The following is a 22,361-nucleotide window of genomic DNA, read 5'->3' as shown; positions in this document are numbered from 1 at the left end:
CTCAGTCACCAGCGGCTGCGGAACAACTGACCACGGCTGCGGTAAGACCTGTGACGCAGCAGGGGGTGCTAAGAATGCCTGGCTCCGCTGGACAGGCCGTTATTGGAAACTGACCCTGGCAACGTTTAACGCTAGAACCCTAGCTAGTGAAGCTAGTTTAGCAGTGCTCTTACAGGAACTAGAAGGTATGAAATGGGATGTCATAGGGCTTAGTGAGGTTAGGAGGCCGAATGAGGCATATACTGTACTGAAGGATGGGCATGTACTGTGTTATCGAGGTTTACCGGAGGGGCGACAACTAGAAGTAGGTTTCCTTATAAATAAGTATACAGCGGGTAATATAGATGAATTCTATAGTATAATGAGAGGGTGGCAGGCATCGTTATTAGGCTTAATAAGCGATATAAACTGAAGGTTGTACAGGCCTATGCACCTACATGTAGTTATGATGACCAGGCAGTTGAAAGCTTCTACGAAGATGTAGAATCGGCAATGCGAAGAGTAAAGACGCAGTACACTGTGCTAATGGGCAACTTCAATGCCAAGGTAGTGAAAAAGCAGGCAGGAGACCAGGCAGTAGGTGATTATGGCATTGGTTCTAGGAATAGCAGGGGGGAGTTACTAGTTGAGTTTGCAGAGCGCAATAACTTAAGAATCATGAATACCTTCTTCAGCAAACGGAAGAACCGGAAATGGACATAGAAAAGTCATAACGGGGAGACTAAAAATGAAATTGACTTTATAATGTGTTCAACCCCAGCCATTATACAAGATGTAGAGGTAATCGGGAAAGTGCGATGCAGTGACCACAGGATGGTGAGGTCCCGAATTAGCCTAAATCTGAAGAAGGAGCACAACAGATTAGTAAGAAAGAAACCCATCAACAAATTAGCGGTGAGGGGGAGGGCAGAAGAATTCAGGATCTCGCTACAGAATAGATATTCAGCTCTAACCGAGGATGGCGACATTACCCTAGAAGCAAGGAACAATAATTTTAGAGATATCATTACTGAGTGCGCGGTAGAAGTAGGCGGTAGGATAGTTAGAGAGGATACCGATAAGCTGTCTAAGGAGACGAAAGATTTGATTAAGGAACGCCAGAGTATGAAAGCTTCCAATCCAACAGACCAGATCGAATTGGCCGACATATCAAAGCTAATCAATAAGCGCAAGGTGGCCGATATAAGGAAGTATAACATGGAAAAAATTGAGCATGCTGTAAAGAATGGGCGAAGCCTTAAAGCGGTAAAGATGAAATTGGGCATAGGCAAAAACCAGATGTATGCGATAAGGGACAAGGCGCGGGCAACATCATCACGAATATGGACAAGATAGTCAACGTAGCCGAGGAGTTCTATACAGATCTCTACAGCAGCCAAAGTAGTCACGACCGTAACAAGATTGGCGGCAGGGTAAAACAGTCAGACGTTCCACCAGTGACCAAGGACGAGGTCAAGAAAGCATTAAAAACTATGAAAAGGGGGAAATCAGCTGGAGAGGATCAGATAACTACAGATTTGCTAAGAATAAGATTGGGATTGAGCGCATTTGGCAAGCACTCGCAGATTATGACTAGCAGCTTACCGGTATCGCTCAAGAGGAAAGTATTCAACAGTTGCATTTTACCTGTACTCACCTATGGGGCTGAAACGTGGAGGCTAACCAAGAGAGTTCTACTTAAGTTGAGGACGACCCAGTGGGCTATGGAACGAAAAATGGTAGGGGTAACATTAACAGATAGGAAGTGTGCAGAGTGGGTCAGAGAAATAACTCAAGTTACCGACATTCTAGTGGAAAGTGAGAAGAAGAAATGGACATGGGCAGGACATATAGTGCGAAGAGAGGATAACCGATGGTTGCTTAGGGTAACAAACTGGATTCCAAGGGAAGGAAAGCGTAGCAGGGGGCGGCAGAAAGTTAGGTGGGCGGATGAGGTTAAGAAGTTCGCAGTGGTCAAGTGGATGCAGCTAGCACAGAACTGGGTTAAGTGGAGAAATATGGGAGAGGCCTTCGCCCTGGAATGGGTATAGTCAGGCTGATAATAATGATGATGATGAATGAATACATATTTCTGCCATGATGTTCTCTCTGTGTGTCGTCTAATGTGCCATGCTCTGGCCCTTTCCAAGTTTTGTAGGTTGTCTAGGGTGGGGTACATGCGAAAGGTGCCCCACGCTCTGTTTTGCTGCTTTTTGGCCAATTTACATTCTTTTCTCCACCAGACTGTATGTTTACTAGTGAATGTTTTGAAGTTTTTGGGATGGCTCAAATTGCTGCTGATATTAAACATGCTGTGAACTTTTCATTTATTACTTCTATGGTGAGGTCATTTTGCACTAAAACTGACCAATCGGCAAGGTGGATTTTCCAGTGCCGTGGTTTTGTAGGGATGATGGGTGCAAAGGATGATAACGTTAAGACTGTGGGTGGATGATCACTCCCCCTGGGGTCGTCCAAAACATCCTAATTAAAATCATTAAAAAGAGATGGTGGTTTAAAGGCTGTGTCAATGCAACTCAATTTTCCTGAGCTACAACAGCAACAGCCCCCCATGTTCTTTAAACATATCTTATTGAACAGTATAAAATCTTTAACTTGTGGGGATTCATATCCCCCTCGCATACACGACGCGGCCAACACCCACCCCCTGCTGGCCTCCTTCCCTCGAAGCTACTGCGGAGAGGGCGGGGGCGAGAGGGACTGGTGTAGCACTCTGGGTGGGCCCTCCTTCCCCCTCTCCTCTTATTTCGGCAGATAGCCTTTGCAACGGAGAGACGACATCACGATGTCAGAGTGTGCGAATTGTGCTACGAGACCGACAAAGAACATTGGGAGCTCCGAATAAATGGCTTGGCCCACTGGCTGTGCATCAGTGTTTCGTTCTTCCCTGCCACAGATGTGGCTCAAGCTAACTGCATGGCGTTTGGCTCCGAGAGCAGAGCCCAAGCCTTGTTGTACCCCTACAAAATGATGCACCAAATGCGGGACCCCAGTGGTAGTCCAGTTGGGGAGGCTAGCTAAGGAAGAATGGTGGAATTCCACGCAGTAAGTTGTCCGATCAGCCCGCTGGGAGATCCTGGCCAGTATGCGAAACCTAGCCATATGGCAGAGGCTTCCCACTGCCATTTCGATACACCTCGAGTGAAACCGCAAATGTGGTCTGCCGAACGAGTCATTCTCAAGGAGATCTTGAGCTACTCTTCAAGCTACTACCAGTTACCGAGGCTTCCCTTTACAACCACTCGGGAAAGCCGATCCATTAGTCCAGCTCACGATAAAGTGCCCATTTGTCCACCTCCGCCCAGAACCGCAGATGCGGAAAGTCCGTTTTGCCAGTAGGCTTAAAACCTCGCAGCCTATATGGCGGAAAATGTGGGTGAGAATGTTGCCGAACTGCGTCGAGCACAGGTTCAAAGTTCAACAGCTCAGAAGAGTCTAAAGCCAAGTTGATTGCGGTGAGGTCACTTGCATTCGGCTGGTCAGTTCACAAGCAGCCAGATGCCGTTCAAAAAGAGAATGTGAATATATGGTTGCAGGTGCGATGTCAATAGGAGCGGTGGAACACCAAATTTGCGGAAGGACTTCGCAGCAAGGAGTGCCCTGTTGCGGAAGCCTCCAGAGTGTGTGCATCTCATATAAGTGGGGATAGCCCTTCGAGGTTGCATTCAGCAGTTAAGAGCTTAGTAGGGGTTAGTAATGAGTAGGAAGGCTTTTTTTTTTTTTTTTGTCATCAGAGGGTCACAAGTCTTATTGAACAGACAGAACCTCCCAAAGATTCAGGCCGAAGTGAGCTGTAAAGCTATTGTAATGTGGTTGGCGTTAACTCTAGCTGGTATTGCTACGAGTGAGTTGGAGACTTCCTGGTGGTCTATGATTAAGCTTTGCTACAATATGTGCTAGGCAATGATGCCTAGCCATTATTCTGCACAAAGAAGCGAGTGCCGAGATCGGGATATAAACCCGCTCCAGGATGCATATGTAAAATCGCATATTTACCTAAATGGCATCCTTCGCTGCGCGCATGAACACAAAGGTTCCGGCGGATGTTGACGACTAGGCAGAGTGATTGCGCAAGATTGAGATTATGGCAAATGGCAATGGGAAGGCGAACCACAGCTGTGGTAAGAACACTGCAAATCAGATGGCTAGCTATGACTGCGCGCACAGAGGCATTGACTTGGTCCTCAAGCTTAACTATGTACTCAGCAACGTGAACGCGAGATCGCGACGGGTCGTGCGCCCAGATGGGTGGGGCCGTTCGAGGTTACTGATAGGCCTTCGCGGCAGCGTGAAAGACCAGAGTTCGGACCGAATCGCCGGACCCGTGCCAACAGTACTTTCAAGTTAAAGTGACAGTAGAAGCGGAAACTGCACACGCTGAACGGTGCGTAGGCTAGCGAACCTCAATGAGGTCTCTACAGGCACTGCTGCACCTCCGAAGCCAGCACAGTTGCTCCGACAACAGGGAAATATGCTGCGCACGTGACATCACGCAAACAGCGGCTCTGTAGCACCCACAGCCAGCGAAATCGCCGAGGGATCGTTAAATACCGTGCATGTGAGATCACAGCTACTCCAAGGGTATCGCTACAACACCCTCCCTCCATCAGCGAGGTCACTGAAAGAAGGGCGAGTGCTTCGAGCGCAAGGTCACGCACACAGCAGTGCCAGCGGCGTTCACTTCCCCAAAAGGAAGAGCGAGTATGAACATTTCTAACTATTACATATGGTTCCGGCAATTTTTCAATAAGGTCTTCTAACTCGGATGGTAACTGCAAAGAGTGGTGGTATTGTTATGACCGTGCATCGTCCGCACTTGCGCGCTCTATTGTTCGCCTGTGGGCATGGATATGTGCTGTGGATATGTGCTGTTGGTGCAAGGGCGCTAAGTGAGCCTGTTTCCATGAATCCTTTTGTGTGAGCCTGTTTCGCTTTGTCGAGACCCTGCAAATGCCAAATTGACCCTGTCAAGGGAACGTCAAGAAAAATACAAAGAAATGTCGCCCTGTGGGAAATAGCCGGAAGGGCTTTTATTCAATTGTTCACCCTTCCCGTCGAGAAGCGCTATTGTCCAGTGAGGAATGCCTATTGTCCAAAGGAGACGACAGAGTGACACGTCCGCTGACGTACAGGACAAGAAAGGAGCATGACGAATATGGCCATTAGAGGAATTCCCAGGAATGCAGGAAAGATTTGCAATTGTCGGAAAGGGACAATGCTGGGAGCAGTATGTGGCGCGCACTTGCACTTGGGTTTCTGAGAAGGAAATCCACTTGCCGGAACCAGCATATCGGATCTTTTCTGAAGAATAGAAATGTACCTCCTCGCCGTTCCCAAGCTCTACCCGCCAACAAGTGACCACGCCCAACAAAACAATGCCAGACCAGTCAGTGCATCAGACCATCAGTGCAGTGATGTGTTCGATTGGATGCCAATATCTGAGGGGCGTGCCCTGGAACTGGTTGGTCAGCATCTTCAGAGAGGGGCTGGACATAGGGGGTTTTAAGGACATTGCAGAGCACGAAATGACGCTCCGAGCCCTGGGTAAACGGCTCATACAGACGCTTCTCGCTATGAACTCTTAACGTTTGCCATTTTGCTGATATACCCTTTTCTTTCATGTAAATAAGTTTTCTCAAAGTGCCATTAAACCTGCTTGTATATATTTTACCAACTTTGAAGATTCAATCCTTAATCAACCCGGAGTCTCTGCACGCTACCAAGTGAAGGCTGGGTCGACTTAGCCCCAGCGTCACGACAGTATGTACACGAGCATACTGCTTGTATTTTATGGCTAATGACATGTAGAGCTACTGCTTCAAAGTTTGCGTTTAATGGAACCTCTCTAGCAGGGACATCACTGCAGGTTACTATTGCGATGCCTCCCGACAGTCTGGTAGCCTGCCCTCGATCTTTTCGAAAAGTGTTAAAGATATTTGTGCACTGTGGCGCAAGGAAGGCACAGAGCTGTGGTTGCCATTGTTTTTAGGATATCTATAATGTCTGTGCAATTTCTGTGTAAGCCTCAACCTTTAGTATTAGATAAGCCATTGTGATAAGCTGTGGATTGGGGAAAGTTACTTATTCTCAGGTGGAGTGATTCGTGATTTCCCTTTCTTGTTAAGGGAATCTCGCCGCCGCGTCCATTGCCACAGTGGTGGCACTGGACATCCGCGGAAGTGTGAGTTTTGGATGCTCGCAAAATCTCCCTGACATCCATTTCTTCCCCGGTGGATGTGGAGGATGTTTCTTGGTCGTGATGGCCTGTGGCCTGCGCGTGCACCTTTTTCAGTAGTGCGACTGTACTAGGCTCTGCTATAAAAGGCAGGAGTCTATTGGCACAGCAGCTGCTTTCTTTGTAAGTTGTGGTCCAGTTCAGCAGTGCCGTTCTGGTTGTCTGCCACCGAAGAGGTCACCACCAAAGGCGGCAATTGCAGGTCTCATACATTGATCATGTGCTCGTCTCGCAAAAGTTTTAGGCCTTTGGACTGTGCCGCAGTGAAGATAGTGGGGAAGCCAACACCAGGTCCAGCGGATCGACCTGTGTGCCGACTGAAACTGAAGGCGGTCCCAGCGTCACCACTTCAGAGTATGACCCTTCTATCATAGGGAGAGTCATTTTTGTGCCTCAAGGTATGACAAGTTCGCTGTGGTTTTCAAGCTGATTATGTCTTTTTCAGTTTTCCAGACTGGGCATGGCCTGGAGTAAGCACCATGTGGACTACTGCAGTTGACACATTTAGCCATGCGCTCACATATATCTTTGGTGTGTTTGTTTTCTCCGCACGTGACACAAATGAGTTTGCCCCAGCAATCCAATGAGGTGTCTGAAGCGCTGGCACTGTAACACCGCCCGGGGTTGGGAATGTAAAGGTGGACCTTACAATTTAGGTAAGCTGCATGGATAGATTCTAGTAAGGTGGTGCTCTTGAAAGTTAGTACAATGTACTTCGTCTTGATGTCTGTGTTTTCTCCTGGATGTGATTCGGCAGGCTGCAATTGTACCCTGTTCAGCAAGTTCTTCCCCCAGCTCTCTGTCAGTGCTCTGTATTAGTTCTTGCTCGGAGACGACACCTTTTGTGCAGTTGAGGGTGCGGTGAGCAGTCACCTGCACGCCTAGTTCTTCAAGTGTTTGCAGGGATTGAAGTTTAGTACTCTGGTCTTTTGTGGTTATTTCTATTAGCAGGTCTCCATTCCGTGCTCCTTTGCTTGATTTGTAGCTTGGGCCAACAGTTTTTGATGCTTCTGGCAATAACAAAGTCAGACAGGTTTGCTACTGGTTTTTCTGTCAGGGAATGTGCAATGAAAAACTTAGCAAATGCTTCCGATTTTGAGGCACGAGTTTCTTAGCATCAGTGCTACCCTTTTCCAGGGGCCAATCATGTTATTTAGAAGATTTATCCATACGGCATGTATAGACTAAGGGTTCCTTTATTATGTCACCTCTGGTTCAGCTTTATATGCAGAGGAAGGTCCCAGAGCCCCTCACCTGGTAGACAGATGAGGAGCCCATCAGCCAAGGTTTGACCACAGCCTTGACTGTCACTGTTCATAGTTTCTTCCCTCCACCTCTCAATCTATATTGCCATGGTATAGACCACAACTTTGGTATGGGGGCTAGGGGTCCGTGGTGGCGCCAAGCACCAAGACCTCGTTAACAAGGTGCCCCTGCGGGGTGGACTTAACCTGTACTATGATCTAAAAGGTAGTCGTAGTCATCATCATCAGGATTATACCCACTGCAGGGCGAAGTCCTCTCCCATATTACTCCAACTTACCCAGTCCTGTGCTAGCTGCATCCCCTTGACCCCTCAGAACTTCTTAACCTAATCCGTCCACTAACTTTCTGCCACCCCATGCTACACTTTCCTTCCCTTGGAGTCCAATTTGTTACCTTAAGCGACCATCGGTTATCCTCTCTTTGCACTCCATGCCCTGCCCATGATGCCCATTTCTTCTAGATTTCCACTAGAACGTCATTAACTCGAGTGGTAGGTGTAACGTTAAGAGATAGGAAGCACACAGAGTGGGTCATGCACTTCCTATCTCTTAACGTTACACCTACCATTTTCCATTAGAAGTATGGCTGTTGTGCAGCCCCTATAGATATCTTCCAGTACTTTCACTTATGAAGTATGGTTGCTGTGCAGCCCCTACAGATATCTTCCAGTACTTTCACTTACAACTTGTCTAAACCTTGATTTTGCGATGCCTGCATGACTGCAGGGATTTCCACAGAGTTGAATGCTTTTTCCTAATCAATTAATGCTATGTATAGGGGTTGGTTACATTCCGAGCATTTTTTTATCACCTGATTGATAGTATGGATATGATCGATAGTAGAGTATCCTTTCTGAAAACCCTGTTTGATCCTTTGGTTGGGATTACCTTAGTAAAGGCCTTGTATGTAACGAATAGCAAGCTGACTGTAATTGTTAGGTCCTTTGCATCCCTTTTCTTATGAATTAAGTTAGTGTTCTTCCATAATTCCGGTATCGTTGATGTCACCAGGCATTGCGGATACAGGGTGGCCAAGCACGATATCCCCTCCAATAAATCTTTGGTCACCTGATCCCCTCCAGCTGCTTTCCCCTTTTCATTGCCCTTGATGCTTTCTTAACCTCGTCCTTCGTTACTGGCGGAACCTGATCCCCTCCAGCTGCTTTCCCCTTTTCATTGCCCTTGATGCTTTCTTAACCTCGTCCTTCGTTACTGGCGGAACGTCCGAGTTCTTGAGTACTGCCAATCTCATTAATGTCCCGACTACTTTGGCTATGACTGTTGTTTAAGAGCATGCTCAATTTTCCCCATGCTATAGTTCCTTATGTCGGCGACTTAATGCTTATTGATTAGCTTTGATAGCTCTGGCAGTTCTATCTGGTCTTTTGGGCTGGAGGCTTTCATGCTTTGGCATTTCATAATCAAAAGTTTCTGTCTGCTTATATAATTACTATCCTACCGCCTATTTCTGATGTGCACTCAGTAATGATATTTCATTGCTTCTGCACTAAGGTCGTCTTTCTTGGTTAAAGCTGAATATCTCTTCTGTAACAATATCCTGAACTCTTCCCTCTCACTGCTAATGCATTGATAGACTTTTTCTTACTAATCTGTTCTGCTCCCTCTTCAAATCCAGATGAATTCGAGACCTTACCATTCTGTGGTCACTGCATTGCACCTTTCCGATTACCTCTACATCCTGCATAATGGTGGGGTTAGAACACAGTATGAAATCAATTTCATTTTTAGTGTACCCGTTACGACTTTTCCATGTCCACTTCCGAACTTGCTCAAAAAGGTATTCATGATTCTTATGTTACTGCGCTCTGCAAAACTCAACTAATAACTCCCCTCTGCTATTCCTCGAACCAATGCCACAGTCACCCACTGCCTGGTCTCCAGCCTGCTTTTTGTCTACCTTAGGATCGAAGTCCCCTATCAGTATAGCATACTGTGTTTTTACTTTCCCCATTGCCGATTTCACATCGTCGTAGAAGCTTTCAACTGCCTGGACATCCCGACTGCATGTAGGTGCGTAGGCCTAAACAGCCTTCAGTTTAGACCGCTTATTAATCTCAATTATGATGCCCGCTACCCTCTTACTAATGCTATAGAATTCATCTAGATTAGATCTAGATTCATCTAGACTTTCTTTATTATTTATGCTAATAAGAGGACGATAACCCATCTCTTTTGGTGCCCTTCCAAACTCATTTGATGGCAAATGTTGTTAGAACCTAATGACATATGTTCTAGTGTAGCAGGTGAACAAATGACTAACGGAATGAAATTTGTTATGCATTAAAAGAGCTTACCTGTGCAGGATGAGTCTTTCATGACAGTAGGATAGACCACGTAAAAGCTGGAATAAAAAAAGCTGCAAAAGAAAATGCCATCATCGAAGTGCACTATGTCTCCCACCTTGACATTCTTGCAATTTAAACCACCTGGGTGCTTTTCCAGGTACTGGCTCAGGTCAGTGTGCTGAAAGGGAAGCCGTTTACAGTGAGGTGTGGACACACGTGTGCGTGCACAAGAACTTACCACATATTCAAAAACGAATGTCAGAGTGTCTTTAGTGTGAATGATGTCGTGCAGAGTCACTATGTTGGCATGCTTAAGACCTCGCAACAAGGATGCTGCAAAGTAAAACAGTCTTTATTTGCACCATTCTCCACTTCTTCTCTAAGTTCCTAATGGAACACAACCAGGTGTTAAAAATGCCCAGTACGCCACCTGAGTGAAACTTTATGCTGCTTCTCGACAAGTGCTTAGCTTTGTTGTAATGGGTTAAGTATTGATCATCCTCAGGGCAATCCCTATAAGGTTTGATATGCTATCTGTGCAGGTATTCCCGCATTGTCGCACATGTAGCACTGCTCACTGCATAATATAGCCCCAGTGATGGACGCCTGCCAACGGATCATCTTTCCGAAAACAACTGCCCTAGTGGCGCATGGTACCCCCCCTTTTCCATAGGAAACACAAGGCCAAAATCACTGCTGCCATGTCTTTGAGTGCATTTGATGGGAAGCAGCAGCACCTAAAGCTCAATGTAGCAGACAATGTGAAGCCAGGATGAAGATAACCTTCAAACTAATAGGCTCTCACTATGCTCAGCTCACATCAGCACTAAAGCAGCTTGCTCCAGATTCTTCCATTTGCCTTGCACTGGCTGCACTAGTGGTGTAGGACTCTTCAACCTAGCAGACGCCAATGTGCGCTTGCCATAACATGATCACTATGGCCAATTTCAAAGCTGCCGTAGACCTACTGCACTCGGAAAGTGACGACGACTATGGTGACAGTGGCGTTGACTGCGACAAGGTCACCAACATACGCGCAGCTGCACAATCATTTTATATCAGTCTGCGAAGGTGCCATTCATGCACCTGGGTACGTGATTAACGTTGTAAGCAGTTGCCATGAAGCCCCGCCGGGGCGGCACAGTGGTTACGGCGCTCGACTACTGCTCCCAAGGATGCGGGATCGAATCCCGGTCTCGGCGGCCGCTTTTCGGTGGAGGTGAAAAGCAAGGTGCCCGTGTGCTGTACGATGTCTAAACCAGTTGCCACGAGTATTGGTTTAGATCAGATTGCCTTATGCAACGCTTGGCTGGTTCAGTGGTATGGCGTCTTGAGTCCAGAAATGCTGCTGACGAAAAGACTCACGTGCAGCATTTCGCGGTGTATACATTGATTCACAGACGTCTATGTACTGCGCGAGTGACAAGTTTGACGTGGCAGAGTTGTGCACATGTGACTCGGGTCCTTCACACCACTCAGCGGCCAAGTCATGCTGGCACGGCGGAAATAACTCGATTGCAACTGGTTTCTGTCCAGTCTTCTTAGGTCAAGACCTGTGCCACACAACACGATACCAAAAAAAATCTATGTAGACAACGTGCACGAAGATGCCACATCGTGCCAAAAAAGTTACATCACCAGCATGCAGCACAACTGTATACCCTGTACACGCAACCATTTGCAGATCCCTTGGCGACAAACCCTCTGGATACTGAAGGAGACGGACTTTAGAAAACCCTGCAAAACAATGCGCAGCGTCGTCTGCTCTTGGCCGAGTGGCATGTACGCCATGCTGCACTTTTTTCTGCACCTCCTCTGGAACGAGTGCACGATGCGTGAGAACAAATGTAGAACTAGTCCTGCACCTTGACAAAACGAGGATGGTGGTGCTGCACTTCTTGAACTGGTGCAGCCAAATCGAAGAGACCTGTTGTAAGTTGCTGGCGTTGGTACCACACAAATCAGTACATAATACAATGCTTTTTCAATTTAGCATCTCAGATTTATGCCTAATATTACATAATGATATGAACAATTTCCAGCCAAAATTCACAGCCGTGGTTTCGTTACTAAGCGCTATCATCATCAAGTCCCAATGAGAGGAGGCGCTATCTAGCAGTGGCGTCGGGTGACGGTTTCGATGCTTTTGGGTTCAACACAATTTCACCATTGCAGACCTCACGATGCATACGTGACCATAAGCAAGCAAGACAAGCGCAACATGCGTTGTTGGATTCCTTTTCAGATTCAGACCAGGAGCAAGCAGAGGGCTCAACCAGCATTCAATGCGTTCCTGCGCCTTGCTCCAAAGGAAGAAAGGTGCAGGTTATGAGCACACGTGTTTATTGCATTGCTCAGAACGCTGGATCACAAACGTTGCACTGACCCCCACACCTCGTTACGACCCCCAGCCCTGCTGCAGCACCTGAGCGCGGTGCTACATGCATGATGCAAAAGCTACTCGCGCGTTTGCGGCCGAGCAAAGGGCGTTCGCAGGCAACATGGTAACATGATTATTAAAGCAGCCCACGCTACACATGAGAAGGAAAGATGATGGATGCGTGGAGCACATTTCGACAACAGGCCGCACGCCGCCATTTGGCACTGGATGTCAAATCAGGCCGTCCCGACTCAGAACCCGCACTGGCGAGCGCTGGACTTTAGGGGCCTGGACTCAAGCGAGCATGCAACATACGCACCTACTGCAGCCCGAGTCAGTGGCAGTCTCCCTGTTTGCTTCCTGCCCTCCCATCGAAACAAAGCCCAATAACACAGGTTGGCCAATGGGGACGCGAGATCGACACGAGAAGAACAGGCGTTGAGTGGTAGCAGTTCTTGGTGACGCTCCCTTCGGAAAGAGACAGCAGCATGACTGCCATACTCTCCCTCTCGCAGTGACATCAGGGGGGTTTCCAACGAGCAAAACAAATGGCAGTGGCCACATGTTTCATGTTGCTCTGGGAGCCCAATCAGCACAGCGTGATGTCATGACGATGACTTTGACTGCGAAAGCAGCACTGGGCATATTTAATCCTTTGAGTGTTTTTGCCGTGCGGGTACTGTGGCCGAATTCCGTCGCGTGGGGTTTGTTTCCGTACACGTACTGAGCTGAGCGTGCAATTGAAATTTCGCACCCTTCTGAAGAGACGCACCTACTGCTGCCATCTTCTAGAACGCACAAGTATTAAAAAATTGTCTATGCTTCCATCTTGCTAAGGAAAAGCAAACTGACCGTCGTGTTGCACGCTGTTTGCAGTGGTGCACCCTCATGGTTTTTGTTTCTCCATGCGACAGATGCACGAAATTTGTCCTTTATCTTTGTTGGAACGCTAGCGGAGGCCCATGAAAAGTTGCACGGTTGATTACGCTACCATCTTGCAGCAAAAAAAAAAAAAAGAAAAACTGGTTGTGGCCTTAGGTGCTAAGCATGGTTTGTGGTGACTCACCCTAGTGCTTTCGTTTCCTCTGCGTGATCACCACAGAAACGCGAAAGTTCATCTCTATCTTTGTTGAGACACTAGCAGAGGCCCATGAAGACCAATTTTTTTCTTTGTTGGTGCTCTCTCAGCTAATCGACACTCACAGGGTGTCATTTCTCTCCTGTTTAGTTTGTTTTGTTGATGCTATGACTGTAATACTCTCCCTATAAATTTTTCGCCTATTGATCTAGGCTTTCACGATTGTGGTTGTTTAAAATCAGCGTTAAAATTTCTACACCGAGGGTAAATGTTTTTTAAAAATGTTGAAAAGAAAGTAATCAAGGCAGGAGAGAGAGCCTGTAGCTACTGCCCTTGGAACGAGGCCTCTCTACTCTCCAGCCAAGTTGGCCCTACAGTCAGATCGCGGTCAGCATTCCCAAGGAGCCCATCACTCGCACTTTCAAGAAATGTGGGATGCCTAACATGTTTAGATGTACCTAAGAGGAAAGCTGAATCTAGCATGGAACTCATGGCAGACAATGCACTGACGATGATGCTAGATTCGTGTGCTGCCGTCTCACGCTGGAAGCAACGTACCAATTTACAACAAGCGTGGTTTCTGTGATTGGTGGAGTGACTTTGTGCTGCTCTTTGCAGCGTGCTCTGATTAAGCATGTCAGCGCAACAAGGCCCTTTTCTACCCCTGGTGCGTACCCCTCGTAGGGCGGTCACAAAATGCAGTGCAAATATAACACTTTCGCTGAGCTTTCCTTAATCATATTGGACATGCATGAAAGCTTTTTTTCTGCTTTTACTGTCCCTAAATTACATATTTGGGCTTTTATGTAATCTGCATCTAGCAATCCTTTACAGCCGGGTACGTTTAGTTTGGTTTATGGGGTTTAATGTCCCAAAGCACCTCAGGCTACGAGAGATGCAGGAGAGGAGGACTCTGGAAACCCGTCCACTACAAAACCGGCTGCTGCGGATGAGATTCGATCTGACATACTCAGTAGTCAAGCGCCTTAACCACTGAACCACTGGGAGACTTCACAAATAGATCTAGCTCAAGCAATGTTTTGAAGATATCTACCCACAGTGCCCTTCTTAGAATCTCATGTTAATTCCTTAACCTGGCTTATGTAAAATGCAAGCAGCTTAGGTGAATAATGCCTCGGTATTTCAAGCAAGAGATTTTGACCGCATGATAACATTACAAGACAAGCCTATGATACGATGCCAAAAAATGAGTCTACAATAAAGACCAACCCATGACAGTAATCGGATGGAGCCAGTAATTCATTTTTAATCAATTTAGTAAAAAAGTTGTCTTGACCTCGCTTGGCATTCCTGCTAGCAGCGTGCACATACGTCCATTTTAGATCACCACTGGCGGAGAGACGCATGTTCAAAGATCATGTGCTGTGACCTGTTTTCAGGCCAGCAACGGTGAGGAAAAATAAATTGGTTGATGGTCGTGCCAGTCGGGCAAGCAAGCAAAAATTTAAAGGGATACTACAACAAATTTTCTTACATTTGCACTGCAATGAAATATGCCCCTACTAAGATGACAAAAATAATTTCCTGCATAAAGTCAGTGGTGCTTTTTTTGCTCATTTTGTTTTTCTTGGGCTGCGACGTTATGTGTTTCCCTGCGCCCGCCTACCTGCCTGCTATTGTAGCCACCTGCTGCAGCTGTCACTTTCTGTAGTCGCTTGTGCCCTTTTGATACTTTATTTTTATAGGTGCTCTGTTTACACAACGAAGCAAAAAAATTCCTGGTTATAACGAAGATTTTCTGCATTCACATGGCTAAAATGCATAAAGACGAGGGGGAAAAAAAAACTACACAATATGTAAATCAGTTGAATTACCCACAATAAAGGCCATCTAAGAATAGCCACAAAAACTAGCATCAACGGCTGGCAGGCATGCGACTAGAACATGAACGTCATGCCACGCACCCAAAACAGGCACCTGGTTCCCATCACCATCAAAGCATGGGTATGAATAACTTTAGGATTTAAAACAAAATACAAAATGAGATAAGTCATTTGTAACCATGCACAATACTTTTTGCGGCACTAACACGATTCTGGACGCAACACTATTTAGCTAAATTTCAACTTGTTTGTATGCGATTGCTTTACAGATGCTTCTAGTGGGCAACAGTTAGAAATACTAGTGTACAGCAGCTTTGCAGCCAGGTTTTTCTTTTAATTTTCAAAGTCATGAGGGGTGTACAAAATTGAAAGCTTCTTTCATGGAGAGAAAATTGTGTGCCTGCAATACTTGCGCAATTGCTTTTGAACTGTAATTGGCCAGCAACACGGCAGAGCTTGAGTGCAAAGATAGCTCAGTCGACCTCAATTCGAGCTTGTCACTCTCAATTTGAGCGCAGCACAGAGAAAGGTGTCGCCCCGACTGGATACATGGAATCGTATCCCTTCTGTTAAAAGTGCTCATTTCTATCCCAATGTGCTAACTGTAGCCAGCGCACATAGCTGTCACAAGGATCTGCACTGCTCAAATGAATCAAGATGCATATGTCTTAAAACTGTAACATCATACTGAAAGCGAAGCTTGAAGGAGTAAAGACACCTGGGCTTGTGTTTAAGCATTTGCGATGATGCGCAAGGTATTACCGTACACGGTGATATATGCCTATGGCCACTGAATAATTCACAACCAAATTTCTTTTCTCGCGCTTCGGTCACAGCCGAGCAATGGTTGTGATGTCAAAGTCCAGTCTAGGTCATGTGAGGGATGAGAAAAAGTGATACATAATTGTTTCTCTCAAGTCTGATCTCACTACAACACTAATGCCTCAAGAACAGAAATCAGCACAAGTGAAGCGATTATATGATGCCACAGTGAAGCTGATGAGGAAGCAATCAGGCCTTGCTGCACACAACAGTTGCATACCGATCACAACTAGCAGAATGAAATTGTTCCCATTTAGATTACTGGCGCTATTTTAGAAAAGCTAGATATCAGGTTGATTTCTAGGGTTTAACATCCCAAAGCAACTCGGGCTATGAGGGGTGTTGTAGGGATTCTTTAATGTGCACTGAGATTTTTTTGCCTTAGGCTCAGTAGTGAAGCACATTAACCCTGAATCGCCAGGCCGGGGTCATACCAACATAGATTATATAATATGCACAGCTATTACTTTGCTGGGTAAACAAGCTTGAGTGAAATGTCCGATTCTCCTGGCTCTTTTTACTCTCTGTCACTTGATAAGACGGCATACGATACATCTCTGATGATCGGAATGACCGTATGTTTCAGCTGTCGATTTCTAGCTTCTTTTAAAGCCTCAAAACCATCATTCCCACCTCCCACCTGTGCACAGATATAAAACACGCTGCTCCATTGTGGCCAAGCAGCGTGAATAGAGCACTACATGCAGACTCAAAAAAGGTGTGCACTCTGCATATTTGATCTGAGCGTTGCTGCTGATAATGGCAGCGGAAAAAAAGGGTACACTTATTTTCTTGTCTCACAGCACAAGTGCAACAAATATTGGCTTCTTGGCATGACACCAGTGTTGCAGACATTCCCTTCATAAAGAGGTTTTACAGAGTTAGCGTTCCCAGCAGGCTGTAGCGCTAACCGTGGGTAAAAAATGATCAGGAAGAGAGAAAAGCCTCGGGGTGCAATATATTGAATTCTATAAATGTAAACACCTTTCCTATGCTTCTACATAAGGGTTTTCAGGGGATATTAGGAGAGTTCGACATAAGCAATAATTTGTTATATCTGGAATAGACTGCACTGCGGCCTTAATTCCAGAATGCAATTTCAGAGATTTCACACAAGGTCACAATAGTTGCGCTCTTCTCTAGTAAGCTGATGATCGGTGCCACATTCGGCCCCAGGCCTTGTTTTCACTGCTTGTATAGCGCTTCTCCATCTCTGCCGGCAAAGAATATAATCAATCCGATCATCAGCTTCTTGTTGCCAAATTTAAGCTTCGATTGAGGAAAACGCAGAAAACTAGAAGGCCTTTCAGGTATGTGCTGGATCAAATTCCATCAGAATACGCTGTGGAAGTGAGGAATCAATTTCAAGAATTAGATCTAGAAGACAGAGAGCCTGAAGAGATGTGGACTGATGTTCGTGATATAATACAAGAAGTTGCTACTAAGGTAGTTCCAAAGCAAAAGAACTGCAAGAAAGCAAACTGGTTATCTGAAGAGGCTTTGCAAAAAGCTGAGGAAAGGAGGGTGGCAAAAGTTATGGGGGAAAGAGGAAGATACAAGGTTATCAATGCGAATTTTCAGAAAATAGCAAGGAGAGATAAGAATGCCTTCCTGAACATACAGTGCCAAGCAGTTGAGGACAACAGCCAATTAAGGAACGCAAGAGCTCTGTATAAGACAATCAAAGATATCAAAGGAAGCTTCTGTGCTAAGCTGGGCGTAATAAAGGACAAACGAGGCAGGAACCTCACTGAAGCCTTAGAGATAAAGAAGAGGTGGCAGGAATACACAGAACTGTACAAGAAGGACCCGGATGTGCAAACCCAACATAAGACTGTTGTGATTACTGATCTCGAGCCGGGCATCCTGAAGAGTGAAGTTGAATGGGCCTTAGCCAGCCTTGCTAAGAACAAAGCTAGCGGAAATGATGGCATTCCAGCTGAGTTGCTTCAAAACCTCAACCATGATGCTGTTAGCGTTCTGTATACATTATGTCAGCAAATTTGGACAACCCTGCAGTGGCCACAGGATTGGAGGAGGTCAGTTTACATCCCCATTCCAAAGAAAGGCAGTGCCAAAGATTGTTCCAACTACCGCACGATCGCGCTTATTTCGCATGCTAGCAAGGTGATGTTGAAAATCCTCCAAGGTAGGCTGCAGCAGTATGTGGATCGGGAGCTTCCGGACGTGCAAGCTGGGTTTCGCAAGGGCAGAGAAACTAGAGACCAGATTGCCAACCTTCGCTGGATCATGGAAAAAGCAAGAGTTCCAGAAACCCATCTACTTCTGCTTTATTGATTATGCGAAAGCATTTGTGCGAAAGCAGACTGTGGCAAGCTCTCCAAGAGATGGGAGTTCCAATTCACCTCATCTGTCTCCTCAGGAACCTGTATGAAGGGCAAGAGGCCACGGTCAGAACTGGGCATGGTCTTACTGAATGGTTTCCGATTGAGAAAGGAGTGAGACAAGGCTGCATACTGTCGCCCTGCCTATTTAACCTATATGCTGAGTGCATCATGAGGAAGGCCGGTCTGGATGAGTCTTCAGCTGGAGTGAAGATTGCTGGAAAACGTATCAACAACCTTAGACATGCGGATGTTACCACTTTAATGGCAGAAAGTGAAGTGGAACTCAAGAGACTTCTGATGCGCGTACAAGAGAAGAGTGAGAAGTTTGGGCTTAAACTAAACATTAAAAAGACAAAGATCATGGCGTCATGCCCTATCAAGTCCTGGAGTATCAAGGGACAAGAAGTGGAAGCTGTGACAAATTTTCTCTTCTTGGGCTCCAAGATTACCCCGGAAGGAGACTGCAGCCATGAAATTAGGAGACGCCTGCTTCTGGGAAAGAGAGCCATGGCTAGCCTTGACCGCCTAGCAAAGAGCAGAGACATTAGTCTTCCAACCAAGATCCGTATAACTCGTGCTATGGTCTTTCCAGTTGTGATGTATGGATGCGAGAGTTGGACTGTGAAGAAGGCTGACCGCTGAAGAATTGACGCGTTTGAATTGTGGTGCTGGCGGAGACTTTTGAGACTTCCTTGGACTGCCAGAAGATCAAATCAGTCGATACTGTCGACCATAAACCCTGACTGCTCATTAGAGGGTCAAATTCTAAAGTTAAAGCTCAGCTACTTTGGTCATCTGATGAGAAGAGAGGAATCGCTGGAGAAAAATTTGATGTTGGGAAAGGTTGAGGGTCACCGGAGAAGTGGTAGGCAGCGAACGCGATGGTAAGATGGCATCCTCGAGGCGCTGCAGATGAAGTTATGTGATGTTAGGAAGATAGCGAGAGACCGGAAAGCATGGCGTGATATGGTCCACAGGGTCACGAAGAGTCGGACACGACTGAACGACTGAACTGAACTGAACTCTCTAGTAAGACTAATCAGATGAGTGTTGTCATCTTTGGTAGTGGCACACCATTTGCCTCATTTTTAAGTATACCAGTCAGTGTCAACCTTCTATGGCAACTAGGCCCAACGAGCCTGGCAGGATTTCAACAATTGTGGAGAGCAAACACTGTAGAGAATGCAGTCATCGAGCCTGCAATGACCAGAAATCGTCGTTTTCTTTTATCACTGGGCACAAGTACAGTAAACCTCAATATAACGAAGTCATAGAAATCGGCAGTTTACTTCATTATAACGAAATTTCGTTATATCGAAATTGGGTGCCTAGCATGCGGAAACATTACCTAAGCACTTGCCAGTTGTAAGGACTTCGTTTTGATTTCCTCTGAAAGTAATCCGTGACCTTCTTTTGCATCTGCTTAGCTATCAGAGATGGCCTCACACTGCATTCATAGGCCCACAGGGATTGCATCACTTCTTGCTGTCCTGTTAAACTCTCGTACTGCCGCAGCACGTCTATTGCGCCAAGCACTTCACGGTTACTTGGGGCTTCGCAGTCTTCGGCGTCACTGCCAGGGTCCTCCTCCGAGGGACCCAGGCAGTGAGCCAGGCATTGACAAAGCAAAGGAGAGTCGTAGAGGAGAATTCGTACAAACAGCTGCTGCAGCAACGCACGCTGGAGACCAAAGCGAAGGAGAGTCGGAATCGGCAAACCGAGCGGCAAGCAGCACAAACAGCGGCAAACAATGCCTGCAGAAGCGGTGGCCGCGCGAGAGCCATGCGAGAAAGGGATGACAGACGGACGTGCACGCTGACGCATCAGCCTTCGCAGGCACGGGGAAGAGTTTCTTTGGATCGTAGCAAAGGAGTGAGCAGAGCAGTAATTGAGAGGGATACGGAGCCACTGCTCTCCTCCATTCGCGACGAAGCAATAACAGAGGGAGGGAAAAAAAAAAAAGCGGGAGGCGGGGGCGCGGATACTCTAGCGGCTTATCGCTTATCTCTTGCTTGTAGAAAGCAAGTGCCGCGCGCCCAAGAGGCCCGTCCGCATGAGTTACCCAAGTCTCATGCACTGGCAACGCTTTCCCTTTGGCCATCATCTCCTCTGCGAAATGTTTGTCCTCCCGGACAAATTTATTTGTCTGAAGATTTCGTTTTAATGAAACTACAAACGCTTACTTCGTTATGCCGAGGTCGTTTTAATGAAATTAAAAACATTTACTTTGTTACATTGAGGTAAAATATACATGGTTTCCAATGGGCATTATGTGATGTATTCCTTGTAACTTCATTATATTGAGGATTTCGTTATACTGAAGTTTGTTATACCGAGGTTTAACTGTACATTAAATGGTAAGCAGCGGTCTGCCAGCAATGTTCAAGGTGACAGGTAGCTGTTGCTAGCATCACTTGTGGACAACAAACTAGCCGATTTTAACTAATAAATGGTTGCCAGACATGCAACTGATTTGCAATCGAGTATCTGTTGCATCAAAGAAAGGCGATACAATTAGTTGGAAGCGCTGGTCTTATGTGGTTTCAACCATGTAGTGTTTCTATTGCAACATGTTGAATCATCAGCACTTCTAGAGGATTTATCATGTTTATTTATTAAAGCATCGTTAAAGGGCCTCTTTCTTCTTCTTTTAAAGTTATTACATAAGGGGGAAGGCAAAAAAACATACTGGTAACAAAAAAAAAATACAATGACGAATACAATGAAGAGAAACAAGTCGCTTAAAACAAACACTAAACAATGAATCACCCCACTTGCACACTAGCATCTTCACAGAAGCGAGGGCAAGAAAGCATAAAAAAAAAATTCGGTGGCACCACAAGGATTACATTCGGTCAGGTAATATTACTGGAAGCGCAAATTAGTTCCTGAAATTTAGCTGCCTCATATTCAGTGCGGTGGCGTAGCGGTAGAACATCCACCTCGCATCCAAGAGGACCGGGGTTCAAATCCTGGTGCCGCGCAATTCTCCACCGGATAAAAAATAAATAATAATAAAAAAATAAATAAATAAACCGCGTGTCGATGGAATTGCACAAACAGGCTTGGGGCGCGACCTGATGCCGGTGAACACCTCCGGCAACGCACTCCCTCACCAGAACAGGAGTTGGCCACCCTGGTGCAGTAATTGGCCACAACCTCCCATGATTAGTCCTATAAAAACCCGGCCCTCAGTCACCAGCGGCTGTGGAACAACTGACCACGGCGGCGGTCAGACCTGTGACGCTGCAGGGGATGCTAAGAATGCCTGGCTCCGCTGGACAGGCCGCCATTGGAAACTGACCCTGGCAACGTTTAATGCTAGAACCCTAGCTAGTGGAGCCAGTTTAGCAGTGCTCTTACAGGAACTAGAGGGCATGAAATGGGATGTCATAGGGCTTAGTGAGGTTAGGAGGCCGAATGAGGCATACACTGTACTGAAGGATGGGCATGTACTGTGTTATCGAGGTTTACCGGAGGGGCGACAACTAGAAGTAGGTTTCCTTATCAATAAGTATACAGCGGGTAATATAGATGAATTCTATAGTATAATGAGAGGGTGGCAGGCATCGTTATTAGGCTTAATAAACGATATAAACTGAAGGTTGTACAAGCCTATGCACCTACATGTAGTTATGATGACTAGGCAGTTGAAAGCTTCTACGAAGATGTAGAATCGGCAATACGAAGAGTAAAGACGCAGTACACTGTGCTAATGGGCGACTTCAATGCCAAGGTAGGGAAAAAGCAGGCAGGAGACCAGGCAGTAGGTGACTATGGCATTGGTTCTAGGAATAGCAGAGGGGAGTTACTAGTTGAGTTTGCAGAGCGCAATAACTTAAGAATCATGAATACCTTCTTCAGCAAACGGAAGAACCAGAAATGGACATGGAAAAGTCCTGACGGGGAGACTAAAAATGAAATCGACTTCATAATGTGTTCAACCCCCGCCATTATGCAAGATGTAGAGGTAATCGGGAAAGTGCGATGCAGTGACCACAGGATGGTGAGGTCCCGAATTAGCCTAAATCTGAAGAAGGAACGCAACAAATTAGTAAGAAAGAAACCCATCAACGAATTAGC

The 22,361-nt window shown here is 46.2% G+C and overlaps 1 protein-coding gene across 3 annotated transcripts in view; it reads right to left on the bottom strand.

The window, feature by feature from the left end:
• Nucleotides 1–22,361, bottom strand: part of LOC146207034 (cyclin-dependent kinase 14-like) — a 222,876-nt gene that overhangs the window by 28,842 nt on the left and 171,673 nt on the right. For 2 of the 3 annotated variants that reach the window (XM_084592726.1, XM_084592597.1), the window contains 3 exons: nucleotides 10,045–10,139; nucleotides 9,922–9,984; nucleotides 9,816–9,877 (listed from right to left, as the gene is read on the bottom strand). In XM_084592726.1, the coding sequence (XP_084448852.1) occupies nucleotides 9,816–9,877; nucleotides 9,922–9,984; nucleotides 10,045–10,139 (220 nt within the window). The remainder of the gene's footprint in view (nucleotides 1–9,815; nucleotides 9,878–9,921; nucleotides 9,985–10,044; nucleotides 10,140–22,361) is intronic. The other variant, XM_084592665.1, reaches the window with a different exon arrangement.

Source organism: Amblyomma maculatum, chromosome 1 (genome assembly GCF_055883805.1).
Source record: "Amblyomma maculatum isolate TAMU_Amacu chromosome 1, ASM5588380v1, whole genome shotgun sequence".
NCBI lineage: Eukaryota > Metazoa > Arthropoda > Arachnida > Ixodida > Ixodidae > Amblyomma > Amblyomma maculatum.
Note: the sequence above shows the minus strand (reverse complement) of the source record. Positions and strands in the feature narration are given on the sequence as shown.